General features: G+C 33.5%; 3 protein-coding genes across 3 annotated transcripts; 2 read left to right on the forward strand and 1 right to left on the reverse strand.

Annotated features, from left to right (window-relative positions):
• Positions 1-819: 819 nt before the first annotated feature.
• Positions 820-10,546, forward strand: LOC108210214 (uncharacterized). Its single transcript, XM_017381509.2, has 16 exons — positions 820-1,118; positions 2,101-2,145; positions 2,434-2,474; positions 2,569-2,650; positions 2,793-2,837; positions 3,128-3,184; positions 3,766-3,825; positions 3,913-4,040; positions 4,213-4,480; positions 4,562-4,628; positions 5,459-5,529; positions 5,633-5,722; positions 7,550-7,658; positions 8,416-8,507; positions 9,044-9,149; positions 10,165-10,546. Exons 1-16 carry the CDS (start codon positions 981-983, stop codon positions 10,275-10,277), a joined length of 1,512 nt encoding a protein of 503 aa, XP_017236998.1. The 5' UTR covers positions 820-980; the 3' UTR covers positions 10,278-10,546.
• Positions 10,547-11,534: 988 nt separating this feature from the next.
• LOC108209739 (photosystem I reaction center subunit III, chloroplastic) lies at positions 11,535-12,669 on the forward strand. The gene is made up of 2 exons (XM_017380816.2): positions 11,535-12,025; positions 12,214-12,669. The coding sequence occupies exons 1-2, from the start codon at positions 11,637-11,639 to the stop codon at positions 12,521-12,523; spliced, it is 699 nt and encodes a 232-aa protein (XP_017236305.1). The 5' UTR covers positions 11,535-11,636; the 3' UTR covers positions 12,524-12,669.
• A 17-nt stretch (positions 12,670-12,686) lies between these two features.
• Positions 12,687-14,545, reverse strand: LOC108209738 (patatin-like protein 7). The gene is made up of 2 exons (XM_017380815.2): positions 13,510-14,545; positions 12,687-13,226 (listed from the first exon to the last, which is right to left on the reverse strand). Exons 1-2 carry the CDS (start codon positions 14,425-14,427, stop codon positions 12,879-12,881), a joined length of 1,266 nt encoding a protein of 421 aa, XP_017236304.1. The 5' UTR covers positions 14,428-14,545; the 3' UTR covers positions 12,687-12,878.
• Positions 14,546-19,087: the final 4,542 nt, after the last annotated feature.

Below are 19,087 nucleotides of genomic sequence, written 5' to 3' on the forward strand. Positions count from 1 at the left end.
TCTTAGTGGTGGTTTTATCCTCTGTCGTCCCGGGGCACCTGGTTCGACTGCCGAGAATTATCAGAACAGATAATAATCTGTAAGGCATATAAGCCTGCACTATAAAAAAAAAATGCTAGTTCTATTTCTATCCTGCATAATCCAACGATTTAAATACTGTGAGTAAATATATTAATCAAATATTGAAAATTGTATTCCAAAAACATTTTAAAAAAAACATTCAAGATATTAATTTGAAAAGAATGAGAAACAAGTATTTTATGACTATTTTTTTTAAATGGACATGTATTATTTTTTTTATTTGATTGGAAAAAAAAATTAATAGATGAAAAGTTTTGTATATAGAACATTTATTGTTATTAATAAAATTGAAGATAATAAAAATCCATCAATACAAACACATATTAGATCTTATATAAATTATTATCATTATTTGAATGAGCTTGATAATATTAGTTATCGTTACAGATTAATTAAATACTGGGATTAATCGAAAAAATTAGTTGGAGTGAAAATCAGATATATTTTAATATTAAAATATTATTCAATATTTAGTTATTATTATAGCAGTTATTTATTAATAATATATATTTATCATATCAAAAATTTTATAATTGTTCATCATTAAAATAATATAAAATTTTATTTTAATAAATTATTTTGATTAAGAAAAAACTATAATGATCGATAGGATTTCAAAAATCACCGTCAGGATTAATCCGCTAACCCGAGATTTTTAAAACACTAGTTACAAAATAGAATGGAAATAAAAAATAAAATAGAATGAAAATAAAATTAAAATTACAGTGGCGAATTGACAAGGGCAGTAAAATAGACGGGAGAAGAAAACCCTAGAAGCTGCTACGGCCTACGAGGCAGTATATCCGTTACAGTATTCTCAAGCACCTGTGAATAAGCACTACATTCATACAGACATATCACACAAATACACACACACAGGACTACAGGAGAGATTACAAATGGCGGCACAATCACAAAAATCAAACGAGACAAACTCGGATGTTATAGGAAACGTAGTAGAAGCCATTGCTACGGATTCAATCGGCGATGCTCCTCTCTATCAGGTCGAGAGCCTCTGTATGCGTTGCCAACAGAATGTAATTCCTCCTCTCTATCCCTCAATTTTGTTATTCATTTGTTTTAGTTTATTACTTTTTATTTGAATAATTAAGTTGTTTTTATCACCCCTTCTTTTTCTGAGTATAATCGATTAGGTTTTGGAAAATCGGCTTGATAATTTCGAAGCTAGTTATGTTATTTTTAAACTACTTTGATATTTTGTGAACATGTATATAGGGGTTTATAGTGCTGTATGCAAGCTGAGCCGTGTTGAATACTGTCAGTCTAGAATTCAAGTTCGGTGGACTAGTAGATTTCAAGTTTGAAGCTCGGCTCCACAAAAATTTGATAAATTGGAGCTCGAATCGGTTAGTTAGATATCGAGAGAAGCTCAAACTCAATAAGTTCGGCTTAAGTTCAAATCGTTTCTAGTTGAATGTACACATATACAAGTATCAAATATTTACACAATAAAGAATTAAATATAAAAATACCCTGTTTTCTATTAATTGATGCTTGACTTTTTGGCACGCATTTTTAAGAGCATTGACCGTGTAGTTATAATTGTTATCATTAAAATTTTCTTTATTTGAATTAAAATTTCAAATTAGTACTTCTACACAAAAAGGAAATTTTAAAAAGAATAATTTTAACTATGCGGTCAATGCACTTAAGAATGTGTCAAACGTCAATTATATGTAAATAGACGGAGTAATAATTATATAAGCTCGAATAGGCTTGCGAGCCTAACGAAAAATGATTTCAAGCTAAAGACCAGCTTGGTAAATTATTTGAATAGCTTGAGTTTGAGGTTGGCTCACTTTCTTTGGAGTAGAATTTGAATTTTTTAAGAGCCAAGCTCGAGTAACTCACAAACTGTTTGTTTTAATTACACCCCTATGTGTATATGATATTTAAAAGAGCTAGCGTTAATATATTTTTCTCTCATTTTCTAATAGTTTTGTTACTCATTGTTACCATTGATGTTCAACAAATTTTATTTTTGATTTATTTTCACAGGGGATGACGAGGTTTTTGTTGACTTCAATTCCAAACTTCAGAAAGGTATATGTTTGCATAATTGCATTTATGTCGTTCATAGTGTATCAATCACTTTATTCTACTTGGTAAAAATGATTTTTTCTGATAGAAGTGAGACTGCTGGTAATTTGTCCTGTTAACTAACAAATTGATTTAGATTTTCTTTGAAGGTTAAGTTTCAGTTTTTTCAGAACTTAAAACGAGCCAACACTCTTTCTTTGCGGTTTACTTGTACTTTTAGTTGTCTCCAAATTTATTGAGAATAGAACAATCGCTTTTTTCTTGTTAAAGTTATATGTTTTTGGATTGCAGATATTATTGTCAGCTTTTGAGTGTACACATTGCGGTGAGAGGTAATTCTAGTTCATCCTTAATCATGTTAACATTAATAAAATGTTAAAATTGCCATGTAAACCTTATCTTATGGATGCTATTTTTAATCTTCAGGAACAATGAAGTACAATTTGCTGGTGAGATACAATCTCGAGGGTGTAACTATTGCCTGAAAATACAACCAGGTGACCGAAAGGTTGTAGCAATGAAATTAATATATTTTCCTTTAAAAATCTGAACACAAATTTATACATTTATGGCTATATATATAATCTTAAATGCACATTGCCATCTGTATCTCAGAAAGTAGCGTAAGGCTAACATGATTTACTTTTCAGATCCTCAATCGACAAGTGGTGAAGTCTGAAAGTGCCACAATTAAGGTATAATCCTCAGTTTTGTTGTGAATATCTACATTCATTACGTACCTGGGTCTAATTATTGGATATTCCTAAATTCTTCTATGCTTATTGGTTAAGCTAAATATGTGAGAGCAAACTAGAGGCAACTGTGATTTTTAATAAAATTTCCAATGAATAAAGTGTATTTGGAAGTTTGAAAAATGACAATAAATACTTCTCAACCAGAGTGGTCTGCAGGCAAATATGATTTAGCAGAAAATATATTTTCTTTATTATTAATTTACAATTTGTTGCTCTACTTCTGGGCGCAGATTCCTGAACTAGATTTTGAGATTCCACCGGAAGCTCAGCGAGGCTCTTTATCTACGGTATTTACTCTACATCTTACTCTGTATTTTGTGTGATAAATCTACCTTGCAGGCATTTTGTCAGAGCTCTTACCTTTGTACGTTTTGTAAAAAATTATATATTGCACTATGAGTTATAAGAAGTGTGTTTGAGGGTATTAAGGGAAACACTTAACTTTAAAACTCATGAATCATTATCATACTACTATCATAGAACTAGAGGAGAATATTGACTATCTTCAAGGTTAAACATCATGACCGTTTTGATCAATGAGTTAATCACTTAGCATAGTAAGTTGTCACTCATTATCATACTAATCAGCAATCATATATACTCATGAAATGTTTAATTTTACAAGATAGATCACATGACCGCCTATATCTGTTAATGGTAATTACTAGTCACTAGTATCCACTAGTTATTGATATGCAAACATGACACATGTTCTAAACCATGTATGCTGTGATGACTTTGAAACATACAATTATGCATACAGGCAGAGTGGTTGATAGACCATCGCCGTATTTGGCATCAGAATGGACCATTGATGCCCGTATCCTTTTACTAGCAGCTGACCCTTCTTTTTTCCCCTCTAAATTAGGTGGAAGGGATATTAGTACGTGCTGGGGATGAGTTGCAGGCTCTTCAGGAAGAACGAAAGGTTCTTGTTGTCTTTTCCATGTAAATTTTGTCATCTGAAATGATAGCTATATCTTGCCTAGTGCTATAACAATCTATCAAATTTCAGAAAATTGATCCCCACATGGCTGAAGCAATAGACAGTTTCTTGTTGAAGTTGAGAGCTTGTGCTTCAGGAGATTCACCCTTTACTTTTGTTTTAGATGATCCTGCCGGCAATAGCTACATTGAGAATCCGTAAGATACATTACATTTTTTAGGAAGTTTTTTTATGGCCGTTTACTGGCAAAGCTACTTTTGTTCCAGATCTGTTGTCGATTGCTGCATTCTACTAAAGAAGTCTGAAGTCTCGCTGTCTCCGGTGCATTACATGTATACTGAAGTCTGATGAGTAATTTGTTCTGGATAGGTTTGCTCCTTCTCTAGACCCATCACTGGCTATTAAGTTCTATGAGCGAACTCCTGAACAGCAGGCATTACTGGGTTACCTTGCGAACCCATCACAATCGGAAGAACATGGTGGCGAAGCACCTGCTGAAGGAACGAATGATGGTGTTGCTCATGTAATTAGAGAACCGCATGGATCAGTTGGGGCAAGAGCTGGTCGTCGAGCCATTGCTCAGGGTGCTGGTACAGAGATCTCTGATGCTTTGTTTCGATACTCTGCCCCAGAAGAGGTAAAGAATCTGTCCGGTAGGAATGTGCTACAGAATACTCTTTAAACCCGATTTTATATTACATGCCACTCATGTTTACAGGTGATGACATTTCCCTCAACATGTGGAACCTGTTCTGTCAGCTGTGAAACCCGGATGTTTGTAATCAGTATCCTCATTCCACGTGTTCCTATATATTAGTAGATTAATATATGACATGAAGAATTTATGTTAATTTTTATGATGCAGATATCTGCATGATAACAAGCATACCTTCACCATGGGTATTTGTGTCTGAATTTCAGGGAAATAGTAAATAGAAATACTTTGAGGTATAAAGGGGTTGCACTCTTCCTCTTTGGGTAACAAGGTAAGGGTTTTAATGACTTCACAACTACAGATCAAAGTCAACCAATACCTACAAACGAACTTATATGTCAACAAACACTTGGCAGTTATCCGTAAGAGAATGCTACGCACAATTTCTATAGGAAGTTTAGGGCAACACCAATTGCTGCCTGAACTTGCTCTAGAAGTTGTGCATTGCATTCTCTTATTGATACCCACCAATGTTTGTTGAAATTGAGTTTTGTTTGCAGATACTGGTTAAACATGATTTGTAGTCCTGCTTTTATTGGATTTAGATCCCATACCTTGTTATTTAAAGAAGAAGAAAAACATCTACTTGTAAGGTGCACAACCCTGTTCTTTGAGAAGAGAATTTCTCTTTACTCTTTTCTTAAAAAGGCAGTTGCTGCTAGTTATGATCTTTGTTTCCTTGTGAGGCTGTGACAAATGCCCATGGTGAAGGTATGCTTGTTAGATCTAGTAGACGTATAACTAGTAGTATTCTCTGTGTTCTTTCAACCTTGCTGCCAATGTCCGGTATAATTAACCATTTCTTGCTGCATAACATATATACACATATTACTTCAGTTGTAGTATTTTCTACATGTCAGTTCAATGTGTCAAATTTGTTAAAGCTTAACAAATGCGCAGAAATCCCGTACTTTCAAGAAGTAATTGTCATGGCATCTACTTGTGATGCTTGTGGTTACCGAAATTCTGAGGTTGGCATGTTTAATTTTTTTCTTCGTAGGGCATTGGTTTTTGTGTACCTGATTTTCTTTTAAAGTATATCTTTGTCTTGGTATTTTATTGAAAAATTTACAGTTGAAGGCTGGTGGCGCTATTCCTTCAAAAGGGAAAAAAGTTATAGTTTCTGTGAAAAATATCAAAGATCTAAGCCGTGATGTAATTAAGGTATAACATCTCGTTTTCTATATGTGCTTGTATATCAAATAGAACAAAGCTAGGTGTCCATCTTTGATTTAGCTGTTGGACCTCTCTTAATTGATCAGTATTTGATATCCCTAATCCTCATTGCTAATGGAACCTAAAGCATGTGTAGTTGACTAAAGGCTACTTTCAAGTGTCTAGAATCCTCTAGTTTCCAAATTATTCCACTATTTTTCAAGAAACATTTGAGTATAGACAAATTACATTTTATGACTGCCAAGGGAACTTGTCGACTCGAGTACACACCAGATATATAAATCAACTTTGATATTTTAAATCTTTTCCTGTTTGAATATTACTTAGTTTTACAGCCTGTTATTTCTGGGCCAATTGAATTTGAAAATGTAGTAAGTAGCAGTAACTCAGTAAGTTGTCAAATAATCTTTTTAACACATATTGTAACTGTTAGTATGATATTGAAGGACTGCTACTGCAAAGAAAATTTCACCTTCGATATCATCCGCTTGTTGAATGATGTGAATCCCGTGAAAGTACTAACCTCCAAATTCATGGGTTAATAGTTGAAAAATGTGATGAAAGATCCTAGTAAATTTAATCGAGACTGTGAAAGTAATAAATTTCAAGAAATTATGATCCCCCCCCCCCCCCCTCCCGATTCTATTAGAATTAATACCTATTAACTATTCATTGGCTCCTAAATTGAATTTATCTATTCTAATGATCAGTTCCACTGAAATTTGGTATATATTATGAAAGGGATCCCTGATAAGCATCCATGGCTGAATGGTTGAGGCAGCCACTCTTGATTGGCTGACCAGTAGGTTCAATTCCTACTGGATGCACACCAACAGGACCCTCTAATAGTTCTATTGAAGTCATTACTCAAGAAATCTATTAATGCGCAAGTAATGAATTTGTGTGGGGGCTTTCATCCTTATGATGATGCATACTTAATGAGTTCGACTGTTGCATTCATCATATTATATGGATAGTAAGAACTAGCATTCTTATGTGAGGTACTAGTTGATAGGACAGACTTTATATAATGATGTTGATACAGCTGTTTTAAATGCTTTTGTCTAGCACCTAATGGTGTTATGGACTTATGGTGTTCTGATAGATATATATCAGCATGCGACTTTTTCAAACAGTTCTTTCAGTGATCGCTTGGCTTGAGTTTGTGGGACACAATTGAAGATTGGAAATAAAGAACATGGCTATACTTATATTTAGATCTGCTTTGACCGTGGTGAAGATCCAAATCCATTTTCCAAATTCTAAGTATCCTTCTTTTGAGTTTCAGTAGAACGAAGACTATCTCCAGCTTTTTATATGGTGTTTTGGGCAAAAAAGTAGGCGGTTTTGTGGTTTTAGTAGTCTATGCATGTCAATTAAATCTTTTGTGGTCAGTATGTAGTTTTTTTTATCAAATCTCGTTCCTTAACTCGTTAGGTTATTACTAAATGTATTCGACAAATAGGTGTTTTAGACTATATGTCTGATTGTAGATATGTTCTGCATTTTTTGTCTGATAATCAAGAATTTAGCGGAAGATGACCATAAAGTGAGATTATATGTTTTAAGAACAGCTGTGTTTTCATATTACATACTTAATAAGTGTTGTTAAGCTTGTAGGTGATTTTGTTGTGTTCTCACAGAATATTGAACCTCATTTCTTTCTGCTAAGTTACTGTATGTGTTTAAGAATTCAATTTCATATTCGTGCCTCTGCTTTTTAACATATAATTTGATGCTAGCATATAGAGCCCTCTGTTACCCCCTGTGTTAATGAGGTTTAATGGCATATTGCTATCATTTTTGGACTTGCAGTCGGACACTGCAAGCGTGATGATTCCAGAAGTCGAGTTGGAGCTGGCTAGCGGGACATTAGGAGGTTTAGTGACTACCGTGGAAGGTTTGATAACAAAGATTAGTGAAAGTGAGTGCACCTGCCTGGTCTTGTAGTTTCTTGATTAAATGTTTATACAAATTTTAACAAAATTAGTGAAAGTGAGTGCACCTGCCTGGTCTCGGAGTCTCTTGATTAAATGTCCACTGCAAATTCTTTGCTTCATATTATAATTTACATGTATGTTCTTCATTGTTATTTCGCTCACATGCTTATGCCTTATAGTTTAGTAGGTCCTCTCATTGCTATCTCGCTTGCATGCTTATAGCTTAGTAGGTCCTCTAAGTTTTTGTTATTGTAAGCTGCTGACGAGTTGAAAAGAATAATAGGTTAAAATATTGCTACCTTTCTTTTAATAATTAAATTGGCAGAAGCTACTGTTGAATAACTTAAGGATCCTGTATAAAAGACCAGTCCGTCACACTTGCACCGGGACCAAGGCTTTGTACGTCTATTTTGCAAATAAATGCAACAGTAGGGTGGGCACTTTTATAAACTGGCATTCTATATACATCTAGCATAAATTACGATTGCCAGCCCATGACAATTCAATGAAAGCCCATAATAAAAGCCAAATATAATGCGCCTTTATTAAATCTTTGACCTCTACTTTGCGAGTTGAATGAATCCTTAGGATAAATGATTTGTTTGTTATTTGCCCATTATTTACAAATTACTAATGTTGATGAGACTACTTTGGCCTGATACTTTCTATGATGGATTTTCATATTAGTTTTATTTCTTAAGAATATGTATCATCTTACCTGAAAACCTAACTGAACTGCAGGTCTAGAAAGAGTGCATGGGTATAGTTTCGGAGATAGTCTCGACGATAATAGAAAAAACAAATGGCAGGATTTTGGTGCAAAGCTTATGAAGGTGTGTTATGCTGGTGCTATGCAAATATTATGAAGTGGTTATTAGTATGAAAAGTGTCCACTGGTGGAGTATATACAAAAGCCAATGCCGGATCTATCATGATTGTTGGTATAAGATAATTTGTTAAGTTTAATTTGAACCTAGTGATAAACGGTTTTTAGAAAGTACAGGTTGAAATTTAGTCAATCATGTGTTCAGGATAAAAAAAAAATTGTAACAGACTTTTTTACAGAAACCTTCTGGTCTTATTTACCTATTTGTTACAAATTTTGGCAAACGGATCTCTGATCTTGTCGAACAAAGGTGATCAGTTTGAAGGCATATACTGTCTTACATTGCTAGCATTCATGTGCTTGCCCTCAGTATATCTAGACACATTGTGTCATTTTTAATGATTGGGAGATTGTTAGTATGAGAGCTAGGCCCTTAACTTTAACTATAATATAACTGGTGCCTGGTGGCATATCTTGTCGAGTCTAAAGTGTACACTCTCATATTCACTTGGCATTGATGAAAATTTTATATGTTTCCTGCAGCTCTTAAGTGTTGAAGAACCATGGACACTAATTTTAGATGATGCACTGGCAAATTCTTTTGTGGCCCCAGTGACCGACAACATTAGCGAAGACCATCAATTAACTTGTAAGTATTTCTCCCTTGAAATTCTTAAAAGTTAAAAATTTAGTGGGTGTTTGGCGGGGCTTTTAAGCCCCGCTTCTGAACTTTTAAGTTGGAAGCACTTATTCGTACTGTTTGTGTAAAAAGTCGAGAAGCACTTAAAAAAAGCTACGATTCCTAGCTTTTGTTTCCTGACTTCTACTTTTTTGCCAAACACTTTAATCACTTATAAGTCTTAACTAACTTCTAACTTCTACTTCACTTTTTTATTTTAAGCAAGAAGCACTTATTTTAAGTTAAGCCAAACGGCCCCTTAGTCCAGTATTTTTTTTTATTTGTAAGTTGCACATGACATTTCGGCATCTTGATTCGTGGACATTTAAAGTTTATCGCATAATTTCTTTTACAAAGGGATAATTTGGAGTTTTATCAAAGAATATAGCAACTGCTAGAATAAAATTGGGAAGGGGGGGGGGGGGTTTGGATACGCAAGACAAAATAATCCGGCCACTAAAATTCAATTGTTAAGAGCCTGTGCCTACATAGCTAAAGAACTATTTCTAGTTAACAAATGAGGGGTTGGTGGTTTCACCCAAAGTAGTAAAATAAATAAAATTGTTGCTTTCAGAAAACATGAAATTGTTTTCTTCATCTAAAAGTAGACTAAAACTCTCTCGATATAACTCTATAAACTTCCTACGCTATTACAACACATCAAATATTTTGCATCATGATTTTTTAGGTCTTATCATGTAAACCGGTGTTTTTTGTTTCTTAAAGGATGTTTTAAGAAATCATTTGTCATTAATAATAAAAATGACAAAATATAGTATTCCGTTTACTTTTTAGAAGACACAATTGAAAACAAAAACAAAATTACATCAAACACCATCTAATGTTAAATTACACAAGGACTACTATTTGCATCCTGATGTGGTGTGTTTCTCCGACTTTGCAAGCTTAATTTTTTTTTAAAGAATAAATACCTTTACCCTTTATAAATTGATAATTTATTGCAATATTTTTTGCGAATGAGCAGTTGAGGACTATGAGAGATCATGGGAGCAGAACGAGGAATTGGGTCTGAATGATATGGACACTTCTTCAGCAGATGCTGCCTACAATGATGCTCCAATGGAAAGAATAGACTGACTGTATCTTCAATTTGTTTTTTTACTATGACTCTCTAGCTCGTTGAAGGAGATGAAATTATCCCGCTGTTTGTCGTTTGATCATTGCCTGGAGATACTTCTTGCTGTATCTGTATCATGTTGCGTCATGAAACATGTAATGTAATTGTTGTGCAATTTATTTATTGGTCAGTTTAAGGTATTAGGCGCAATATCTATTTATCGTAAGTTTTTGATGTCATAAGAATAAAATTTTATTATATATTTTTTTATAAAAATATATTATATGTATCTCTGTGTTAATTTTAATTTCATAATTTCATGCGAGCTACAAACAATGTACATTTTCTTGAAATCATTATTTATGCCTCCTGAAATTGTTACTGGTGTATTACTATAGGAGAACATCACATGTTTTGCTATTAGAGTTAGTTTTCATAATCTGTACTTGTCTTGGCTTGAATAATGTTAGCGCAGTTTAAATTTTGATTATATTTGTCAGAAATGTTGGTGTAGCTTAGATAAAAGATAAATATACATTCCCTTGAAATTATATACCAGGTATAATTGGATCGTGATTATTCGGACAATATTTCCTAGTGATTTACTCTCTCTACATGTTTTTTTGATTTTTGACTAGTCAAATTTATTTAACTGAAATTTATATATTATATATAATTAAAAAAAATATCATCAAAAAGTACGTCCAGTTTATTTTAATATGTAATTTTTAATTTTTTAAAATAATGAATAAATATTTTTTTAATAAGGGGTCAAACATTAGCCAATTGGCTGAGAACTATATAAATTGAGACGAAGGGACGGTGAAAGGCTCAAAGTGGTCTAAGGCCCAGAGATAAGAAACTGTGTACAGTGAAACTTGTAAATTAATGTAGATGGGCTAGTAAAATTTTATTAATTTAAAGAACGAATACACAGATAATTATTTATTTATAGTAAATTTTAGATGTCAATTAAATTTTAATTTATTATTATCAGTTCATGTAAAAAACAATTTAGCACCTAACAATATTAAATAATAATAATAAATTTTCAAATTATATATCGACCCCGTTCATGCTTTGCACGGGGTAATGTTGCATTCTGTTCCAGCCTGTTATCCCTCTTCCAAATCTTTTTCAGGCAAACCACATAGATCGTAAAATCTACAAACTCGAATATCAATTACTACATCCAATAAGAACCATCCAACTCAGCCATCTTCTTATTCATTGCCACATCTTATCCTTTCTGCAACCACCAATCATCGAATCATCAAATATCTAATAACACAACGCCATCCACATTATTTCCACACTCCTGCAACCCCTTGAAAACAAGAAAAAAAACACTACACAGTTGCAGAACACACAGCCTAGCCATGGCTCTCTCATTATCCACAAACTTGTACAAGCCAGCTTCCACACCCAAGCTGAACTCTCAGTTCACATCCAAGCCAAAGCTAGCTACCATTATATGTTCTGCCTCACCACAGAACAATAACATCTCAACTTGTACAGAACAGGAGAGTTCAGCATCTTCACTCAAAGCATTTTCAGCTGCACTAGCACTGTCTTCGATTCTGCTGTCCGCCCCGGTCCTTCCAGCATCTGCAGATATCGCAGGGCTGACACCATGCAAAGATTCTAAGCAGTTTGCTAAAAGGGAGAAGCAACAACTGAAGAAGCTGGAGTCTTCACTCAAGATTTATGCACCAGATAGTGCTCCTGCTCTTGCCATCAAGGCCACTATGGAGAAGACCAAGAGAAGGTAATAACAATATCACCACAGTAGTTTTATTTTATGAATGTAATATTTGCAATGTCAAAATTTGCTCTAGTAACCATATGGAATTAACTATTTCTGCAAAAGCTATTCAGGAAGCTAGTAAAAAATAAAAAATAAAAAATTTTGTCGCGTGTAAGATGTGATATATGGGAAAATGTACATAAATGCAGGTTTGATAACTATGGCAAGCAAGGTTTGCTGTGTGGATCAGATGGCTTGCCGCATCTGATAGTGAGCGGAGATCAAAGACACTGGGGGGAGTTCATCACCCCAGGGATTCTCTTCTTGTACATTGCAGGATGGATCGGGTGGGTCGGAAGGAGCTACCTAATTGCAATCAGAGATGAGAAGAAGCCAACACAGAAGGAGATCATCATCGATGTTCCCCTGGCTTCAAAGCTCCTCTTCAGAGGATTCAGCTGGCCTGTGGCTGCTTACAGAGCTTACCTTAATGGAGACCTCATTGACCCCTCTGTCTAAACTGCGCGCCTATCCCTCCTCTTATAATACAACAAGGATGTGTATATCAACTTTTCATTCAAGAGGAATGACAGAATTCTTTTACTTTGTAATTCATGTCGAAACTTGTGATGAATCATGATATTATATGTAGTGTGTTAAATCCAGCAGAGGCTTAAAACAATTAGACAGATACAAGCTCCAGATTCTTTACATATAATCCATATCTACATATACATACTCGATCTCAGCCAAACCATAAATCAATTACAATTTCCTCTAAATAATCCAATCTCAGTACCCTGCAATTTTATCGCAAGAATACTAACTCGATTCAACTAATTTATACTACACTAAATATACTTATTTGCTTAATTTAGTTGGAAGATACAGTGGATAAAGTGGTGGCAGATGAAGTCCTGGGCGATCCAGCTTGTTTGAGCACCACAGTGGGTAATATACTCGTTTTTCTCCTCTCTTCCTCCTTGATCAATTTGCCCGAAAACAATTCTAGTTTGTCAAGATTCGAATCCTCGACTAATTTCTTCCCTTTGAATAATACGGATTCGATGCTTTTCATCCTCAACATCTCATCCACTCCCGGCAACAAGTCTTTCTTCCCGACTTTCGAGTTTCCATGGTTTGCTCCAACAATGCTGTTTGCTTGAATGCGAACATAATCACTTCCACACTCCCCAAATGCCATGGACACAGCTTGATCAACCTATAAAATTTCAATAAACGCCTCAATTAGTCTAAATATAATAAGTATTAAAATTTTATTAATAATTTTCATTTTATAAATGAAAATCTGAAATAAAAACGACACCGAGGGCACTAGATAACCCTACATATTTACGGAGAAGTTGTCTTTTTGTGCAAGACCGACACTAATTTACTCTGCCGACAACAATTTTTTCTCGTAAACAAAATGTATGATTGATTTTATGTTGTAAGAAATAAATGAAAAACAAGTCATAACAATGTGAACTGTTGAGACCACTTACCATGTCAGCCACTCCATCTCCGGCGATCTTAACAAGTGCGGCCGGCAAAGGGGTAGAATTTCCGGCGACACCGGCGGTAAAAGCCTCACCATTGCCCAAAGACACCACCAACAAATCTTCAACCCCATTACAAAACGGAAACTCCTGCTTGTTGTTAAGCACATGAGTTATCGCCGCCGCGGTAGGGTTGTTCATGGCAACATCACCGCCGAACGCCGTGATCTTGGTTTTCCGATCAACTGACTTTACATCAACTAATCGACTGGCTGACGTGGCAGCACAAACATCCTTGATCATGAAATCATAGCCGTCGATTTCCAACGCGTCAGCGCGGGAAAACACAAAGGGCCCACCAGAGTTAACATCATAACAAGGGACTAATACAGCTTTCAGTGTGTCTTTCAAACTCAACTCACCAAATGTCTTCGCGAACACTTTCTCCGACGACCCATAAAACCGCCGGAATATTCCTTCCGGCGCCGACTTTGAAATTTTCCGGCGATTGTCAACCAAAAATTTCAGAGCCTCCTTGGCTGAAAACATGGGCCCGCCATCTTTCCCGGCGGTGAAAAGCAATGCAGCCAGGACCCCGCCGGCGCCGGAGCCAGCAACAACATCGAAATAATTCGCAATTCTGGCGTTCGGATTGTTAGATTTTTGCTGAAGATGGGATTCGAGGTGAACAAGAGACTTGGCTGCGAGCAATCCATCAGTAGCTCCGCCGCCATCTATGGAGAGAACTCTCACTTTTCCGGTAACATGCTTACCGGATTTCAAGTGTTCAAGCTGCAACGCAGGTTGTTTATGTTGCGTGTCATCTTGTCCGAACAGGAACTTATTTTCAAGAATGGAGAAGATCTCGTATGTAAGCTTGTCTGCTTCGTAGTTGGATTCGAGCATTGAGAGTGGTGCCGCCATTTCTCTGAACAGTAAAGTGTACGTATATATATTTATGTTGTATGTATATATAGAGAGAGAAATGTTAGTGAGGTGGAGAATGAAGAAGATGAAAATGAATGTGAAATGAAGAAGTAGCTCGCAATAGGTGGTTTTATAGTAAAATGTAGGGCAAGCGTGCGGGTTGTTTAATAAATGGGATGGACCATTTTCAGTGTTTTTTTTCCCTTTATCTAAGTATTAATTAATCAACCGATACACAAGATTTAAATTTCATAATTAATCTTCGATTTATTTTGGTAATCATAAATGTTCTTCATATTCATCTCGTATCCTTGACACAAAAAACTCGTTTTTTTCATGTAATTGAAAAGTGAGGTGGTGTTTGTATTTAAGGCTTTAAGCTTTTAAGCCACTAATAAATTCAGTAACTCAAATATTTTTTGTTTATAGTCACTTGTAAAAATAAACTGGATGAATTTAGATTTTAAAGTTTTTATAACAGATATCAAATATATATAAAAGCTAAATTATATTAAAATACTTAAAATTTTATAAAAAAATTTATAAATATTTAATGATGTGAAAACGTTCAGAAAAATATATACTGGAAATTATAATACCCAATAAGTAACTGGGTATTATAATTTGTTTTGAAGCTGACTCTTGAATTTGCTCCGTACCTACATAAAGTAAAAGTATGTATGTCCCTCTAAGCATGTTTAATTGTTATTTTTTATTTGTAAATTATTTTAACATCGCTAAAAATGTTTCCCCGCAAGTTAACACATTATGATTCAAAACTATCAGCCGTGTTGGTTTCTGCAAAACCAAAATTTATGTACTCCGTTTTTGTAAGTGGAAAGCGGGAGGGGAGGAGTATTTGGCGGATGAACCGTTTAATTTTGTGCTTTCTTTTCTTACGACTCAAGTAAAATAATACAGTAAATCAAAAGAAAAAGTGATTTTCAATTTAGATAAAGTGGATGCGTACTAAGGAATGTTTGTCATTGATTTCAATTGTTACCCCGCTTAAAATTGATGTCAAAGCATAATCCAGGATATTTTAAATAATAGGTGTATATTTCACAAGTGTGCTGTCATATTTTGTCAGAAACATTGTTATTCAACTTGTACGTATGCAATAATCAAACGTAAAATTTAGCTTTTTTTTTTTTTTTGGTTGAATCATGAATCAAAATGGTGACTTAATCTGAATTTGTAGTGTATTTTAAAAATTAATCCTAAGTTATATAATTTTTGGCAGAATCAAAGGCATGCAAATTTGCAGAAGCCAAGTTCGATTCTAACCTTTTTGAGATTAATAGATGGATAATCTCCCCTGCTGACAATAGTTTACTCATTTTAGTAATTTGGTACTAAGAGATTTTAATTTACAATATAGTGATGTAATTATATAAATTGTACGAAAAGAAGGTCAACAGTCACTTTTCTCTTTGAAAAAATAGTTGATTTTCTTCTCTCAAAAAAGGTTGATTCTTGCATATTATCATACAGATAATATCTAATCATCATTTTATAAATTTGAAAATTTAATAAACACATTACTTGAAGAATCAAATTGGCCGCCATTTTACAATATACTCCGACCCAGATAACAAACACATTATCACACGTATCAAATTCCAGATTATCATAGTATCTCTTTTAGTAGTAATAATATACTAAAAACAAAACGTGCGGCTAAATTGAAAATATATTAAACTCCAATCAGCGTAGTCTTGTACCAATAACCTGTAACCGGCATAATCAAACAAAGAATCAACCAAGTCGTGCTATAATCTGTCAAGTTAACATATACTTTGATTACTCCCTCTGTTTTTTTTTATATGACGCTTTGACTTTTGGCACACACTTTTAAGTGCTTTGACTGGGTAGTTAAAAATATTATTTTTTAAATTTTCTTTTTCTGAATAAAAATTTTGATTATATATTATTATTCAGAAAAAGAAATTTCAAAAAATAATATTTTTAACTACCCGGTCAAAACACTTAAAAGTGTGTGCCAAAAGTCAAAGCGTCATATAAAAAAAAACAGAGGGAGTATTATATAACGCTGTGCAGAATTGTAAACTTCTTCGCAAGTCGCAAGTGCTCAATAACTTTCCGACAAGGCGACATATGCCACAAAGCGCACGTAGCGTTTACAGGTCAACCAGGACTAATTCATGAATTTTAATAATCCCATGGGTGCCGAGTTGAATTACTGTAACATATAGTACCATTTGTACCCATACGATGAATCGAGTTAGATTATTGTTTTCTCTCAACAGTACCGCCAGAGTGTCAAGATATGCACATCTGTCTTGATATTGTTTACTTGTTTTTTTAGGTATTATGTTAATATATTGTTTTTGTAACGATGACCGATAATTATTTGCGGTATTTAATATTTTCCCCACACATTCAATTTGGGTAATTGGGTTTATATGTACTTTAAATGCTACAAAAAGACAAAGGGCTAGGAGACAAACTAGTCTCCGGTAAATTCAACTAAGTGTAAAGGGTAAAAGAACTCGTAAAAACGTACGAAGGTACAACTAGTACTGCTTCGGTATTTAGGTTTCAACCAGGTCACTACTCACCAGTACTGTCCTAGTTTTAGTACAGTAAATAACCTATCCAAAAGTTTTAACTGTACGTATGTACAGATGAGTCTACTGACAACTTCTATGTGTGCTAAAGACATGGATGGGACATTCGTACACGGCAAATATTTTCACTTACGGCACCGACACTTCAGCAAACAACAGATCGGACACGCTTTTTTAAATTTTGTGAATATAAGAAGTTTATTTACATTTATTATTCATCTATCAATCAAAATATATTATTATCATTAAATTTAGTGATTATAATGTGCTATTGAACACATTATAAAAAGTCCTTTTTTAATATATACAGAGCATCTCCAACAATGTTCTAAGAAACTTTCCTAAATATATACTTCATATGTCCCTTTTATTTTTTTATATTACTCGACACGCATTTTAAGACGCATATAAAATATAGTTTCATAACTTTTTTTTGTAAAAAAGTTCATATAATAAATTTTTATTCAGAAGAAAAAAAGTTCAAAATAATTTATCAAACTATATTTTATAAGAGCACTAGAATGCGTGCAGGTCTCCCGTCTCCCGATGTAAACAATTGAGAGAGACGGAGGGAATAATAAATAATTGAACTTCTCAACTACAACTATAATCTCTATTTGTGTTTATTATTATTATTATTATTATTATTATTATTATTATTATTATTATTATAGTATTAGATCAAATTCTTTTAGCAAAAAGGTAACAAAAAAATATGGGAAAATGAGTATAAAAGGTGAGAGTTGAATATGATCATTAAAAATCAAGAAATTAGTTAGGGATTACTTTTTTACGAGAAGTTAGTTAGAGATTACCTTTTTATGAGAACTAAAAAATGGATCTTTAATATTTAGAGAATGAATAAGTAATCTGCTTGAGTGAATTGTTGTGTGAATTTCTCAGAATTATAACTTAGAAACTCGTATAACTAATCAACCGTTCTTTTTACCAGGGAGGAGGTCAATTCTTATCTTTTTCTATAAAACTAGCATAAAAACCCGTGCAAGGCACGGGCCGCTAATCTATATTGTATTTTATATCATTATTTTGTGTAATTATCTTATTTAGAACATGCGTATTATTTATCTGTTTTTCTATAAAATATGTGAGTTTGATTCATTTGTTTAAGCGAGTGAAAATATAATATTTACTATTTAGCAATAATAATGTTAATCACTATATTTTAAAAATTTATTACGGATCATAAACATATTTGGACATATTAGCTCATGTTGTCAAATCACGATTAAGTTTCAAGATATTACAAGAATTCTTGTAATGCATATATAATTTTCGATAGTTTGATTGTGATTAGAGAACAATGTATCACTGCCACTATCTCACGCTCCTATTTTCATTTTATTATAAGCAGTTTTATATGTGTCATAATATACTTAAAGTGGATGGAGGATTCGAATATTTTGATAATACTTAAGATTATTCGGACTCAACGTGTAATTTTTAATGTTTAAGACTGAATCAACCTGAAAGTGCGTAGAATTAGCAATGTTTAAGATCGAATAAATAAATGAAATTTATGGGATTCACTCAAGCGATTATGATTGCGAAATTTAAATAAAAAGCCAAAAATCAAAACACGTGAATATTTTTTGTGTTAATTGATTAAAAATTACATGAATTAATTGCTTGATTAATGGCTTCTAATTTTTTGTAGCCACAAATTTGTTAGTGATACTTTTATAAATGAAATTTTAATGTAAGATGATAAGCGTAATTAATGTCATTATTTTATGTGTAATTAGAGCATTCAATAACATTAGATAATTTTAGTGAATTAAATGAATTTTTTGGCTGGTATTCTTGTAATTATATGATGAATAAGGGTATATCAGACATTTCACAGCTATTTTCTTGATACTTTTTGCCCTTAGTTGCCTTATTATATATATAAGTAGATAGATTAAAAAATAGCTCTCGACAATCACAGTTTTTCATTTAAAAATCACTTTAAGGAAAATTGGTCCTCAAAAGGCCTAAATTAAAATTTATCAGGAATATTACCCTCCACTCTAAGAAAATTATGGATCTGGTAAAAATATCACTTG

Source organism: Daucus carota, chromosome 2, assembly GCF_001625215.2.
Source record: "Daucus carota subsp. sativus chromosome 2, DH1 v3.0, whole genome shotgun sequence".
Classification (NCBI taxonomy): Eukaryota; Viridiplantae; Streptophyta; class Magnoliopsida; order Apiales; family Apiaceae; genus Daucus; species Daucus carota.

Coding starts and splice junctions, on each gene's coding strand:
- LOC108209739 (XM_017380816.2), top strand. CDS start 11,637: ATGGCTCTCTCATTATCCACAAACTTGTACAAGCCAGCTTCCACACCC. Junction 12,026..12,213: donor ATGGAGAAGACCAAGAGAAG/GTAATAACAATA, acceptor ACATAAATGCAG/GTTTGATAACTATGGCAAGC.
- LOC108209738 (XM_017380815.2), bottom strand. CDS start 14,427: ATGGCGGCACCACTCTCAATGCTCGAATCCAACTACGAAGCAGACAAG. Junction 13,227..13,509: donor GAGATGGAGTGGCTGACATG/GTAAGTGGTCTC, acceptor GAAATTTTATAG/GTTGATCAAGCTGTGTCCAT.
- LOC108210214 (XM_017381509.2), top strand. CDS start 981: ATGGCGGCACAATCACAAAAATCAAACGAGACAAACTCGGATGTTATA. Junction 2,651..2,792: donor TACAACCAGGTGACCGAAAG/GTTGTAGCAATG, acceptor TTTACTTTTCAG/ATCCTCAATCGACAAGTGGT. Junction 9,150..10,164: donor CGAAGACCATCAATTAACTT/GTAAGTATTTCT, acceptor GCGAATGAGCAG/TTGAGGACTATGAGAGATCA.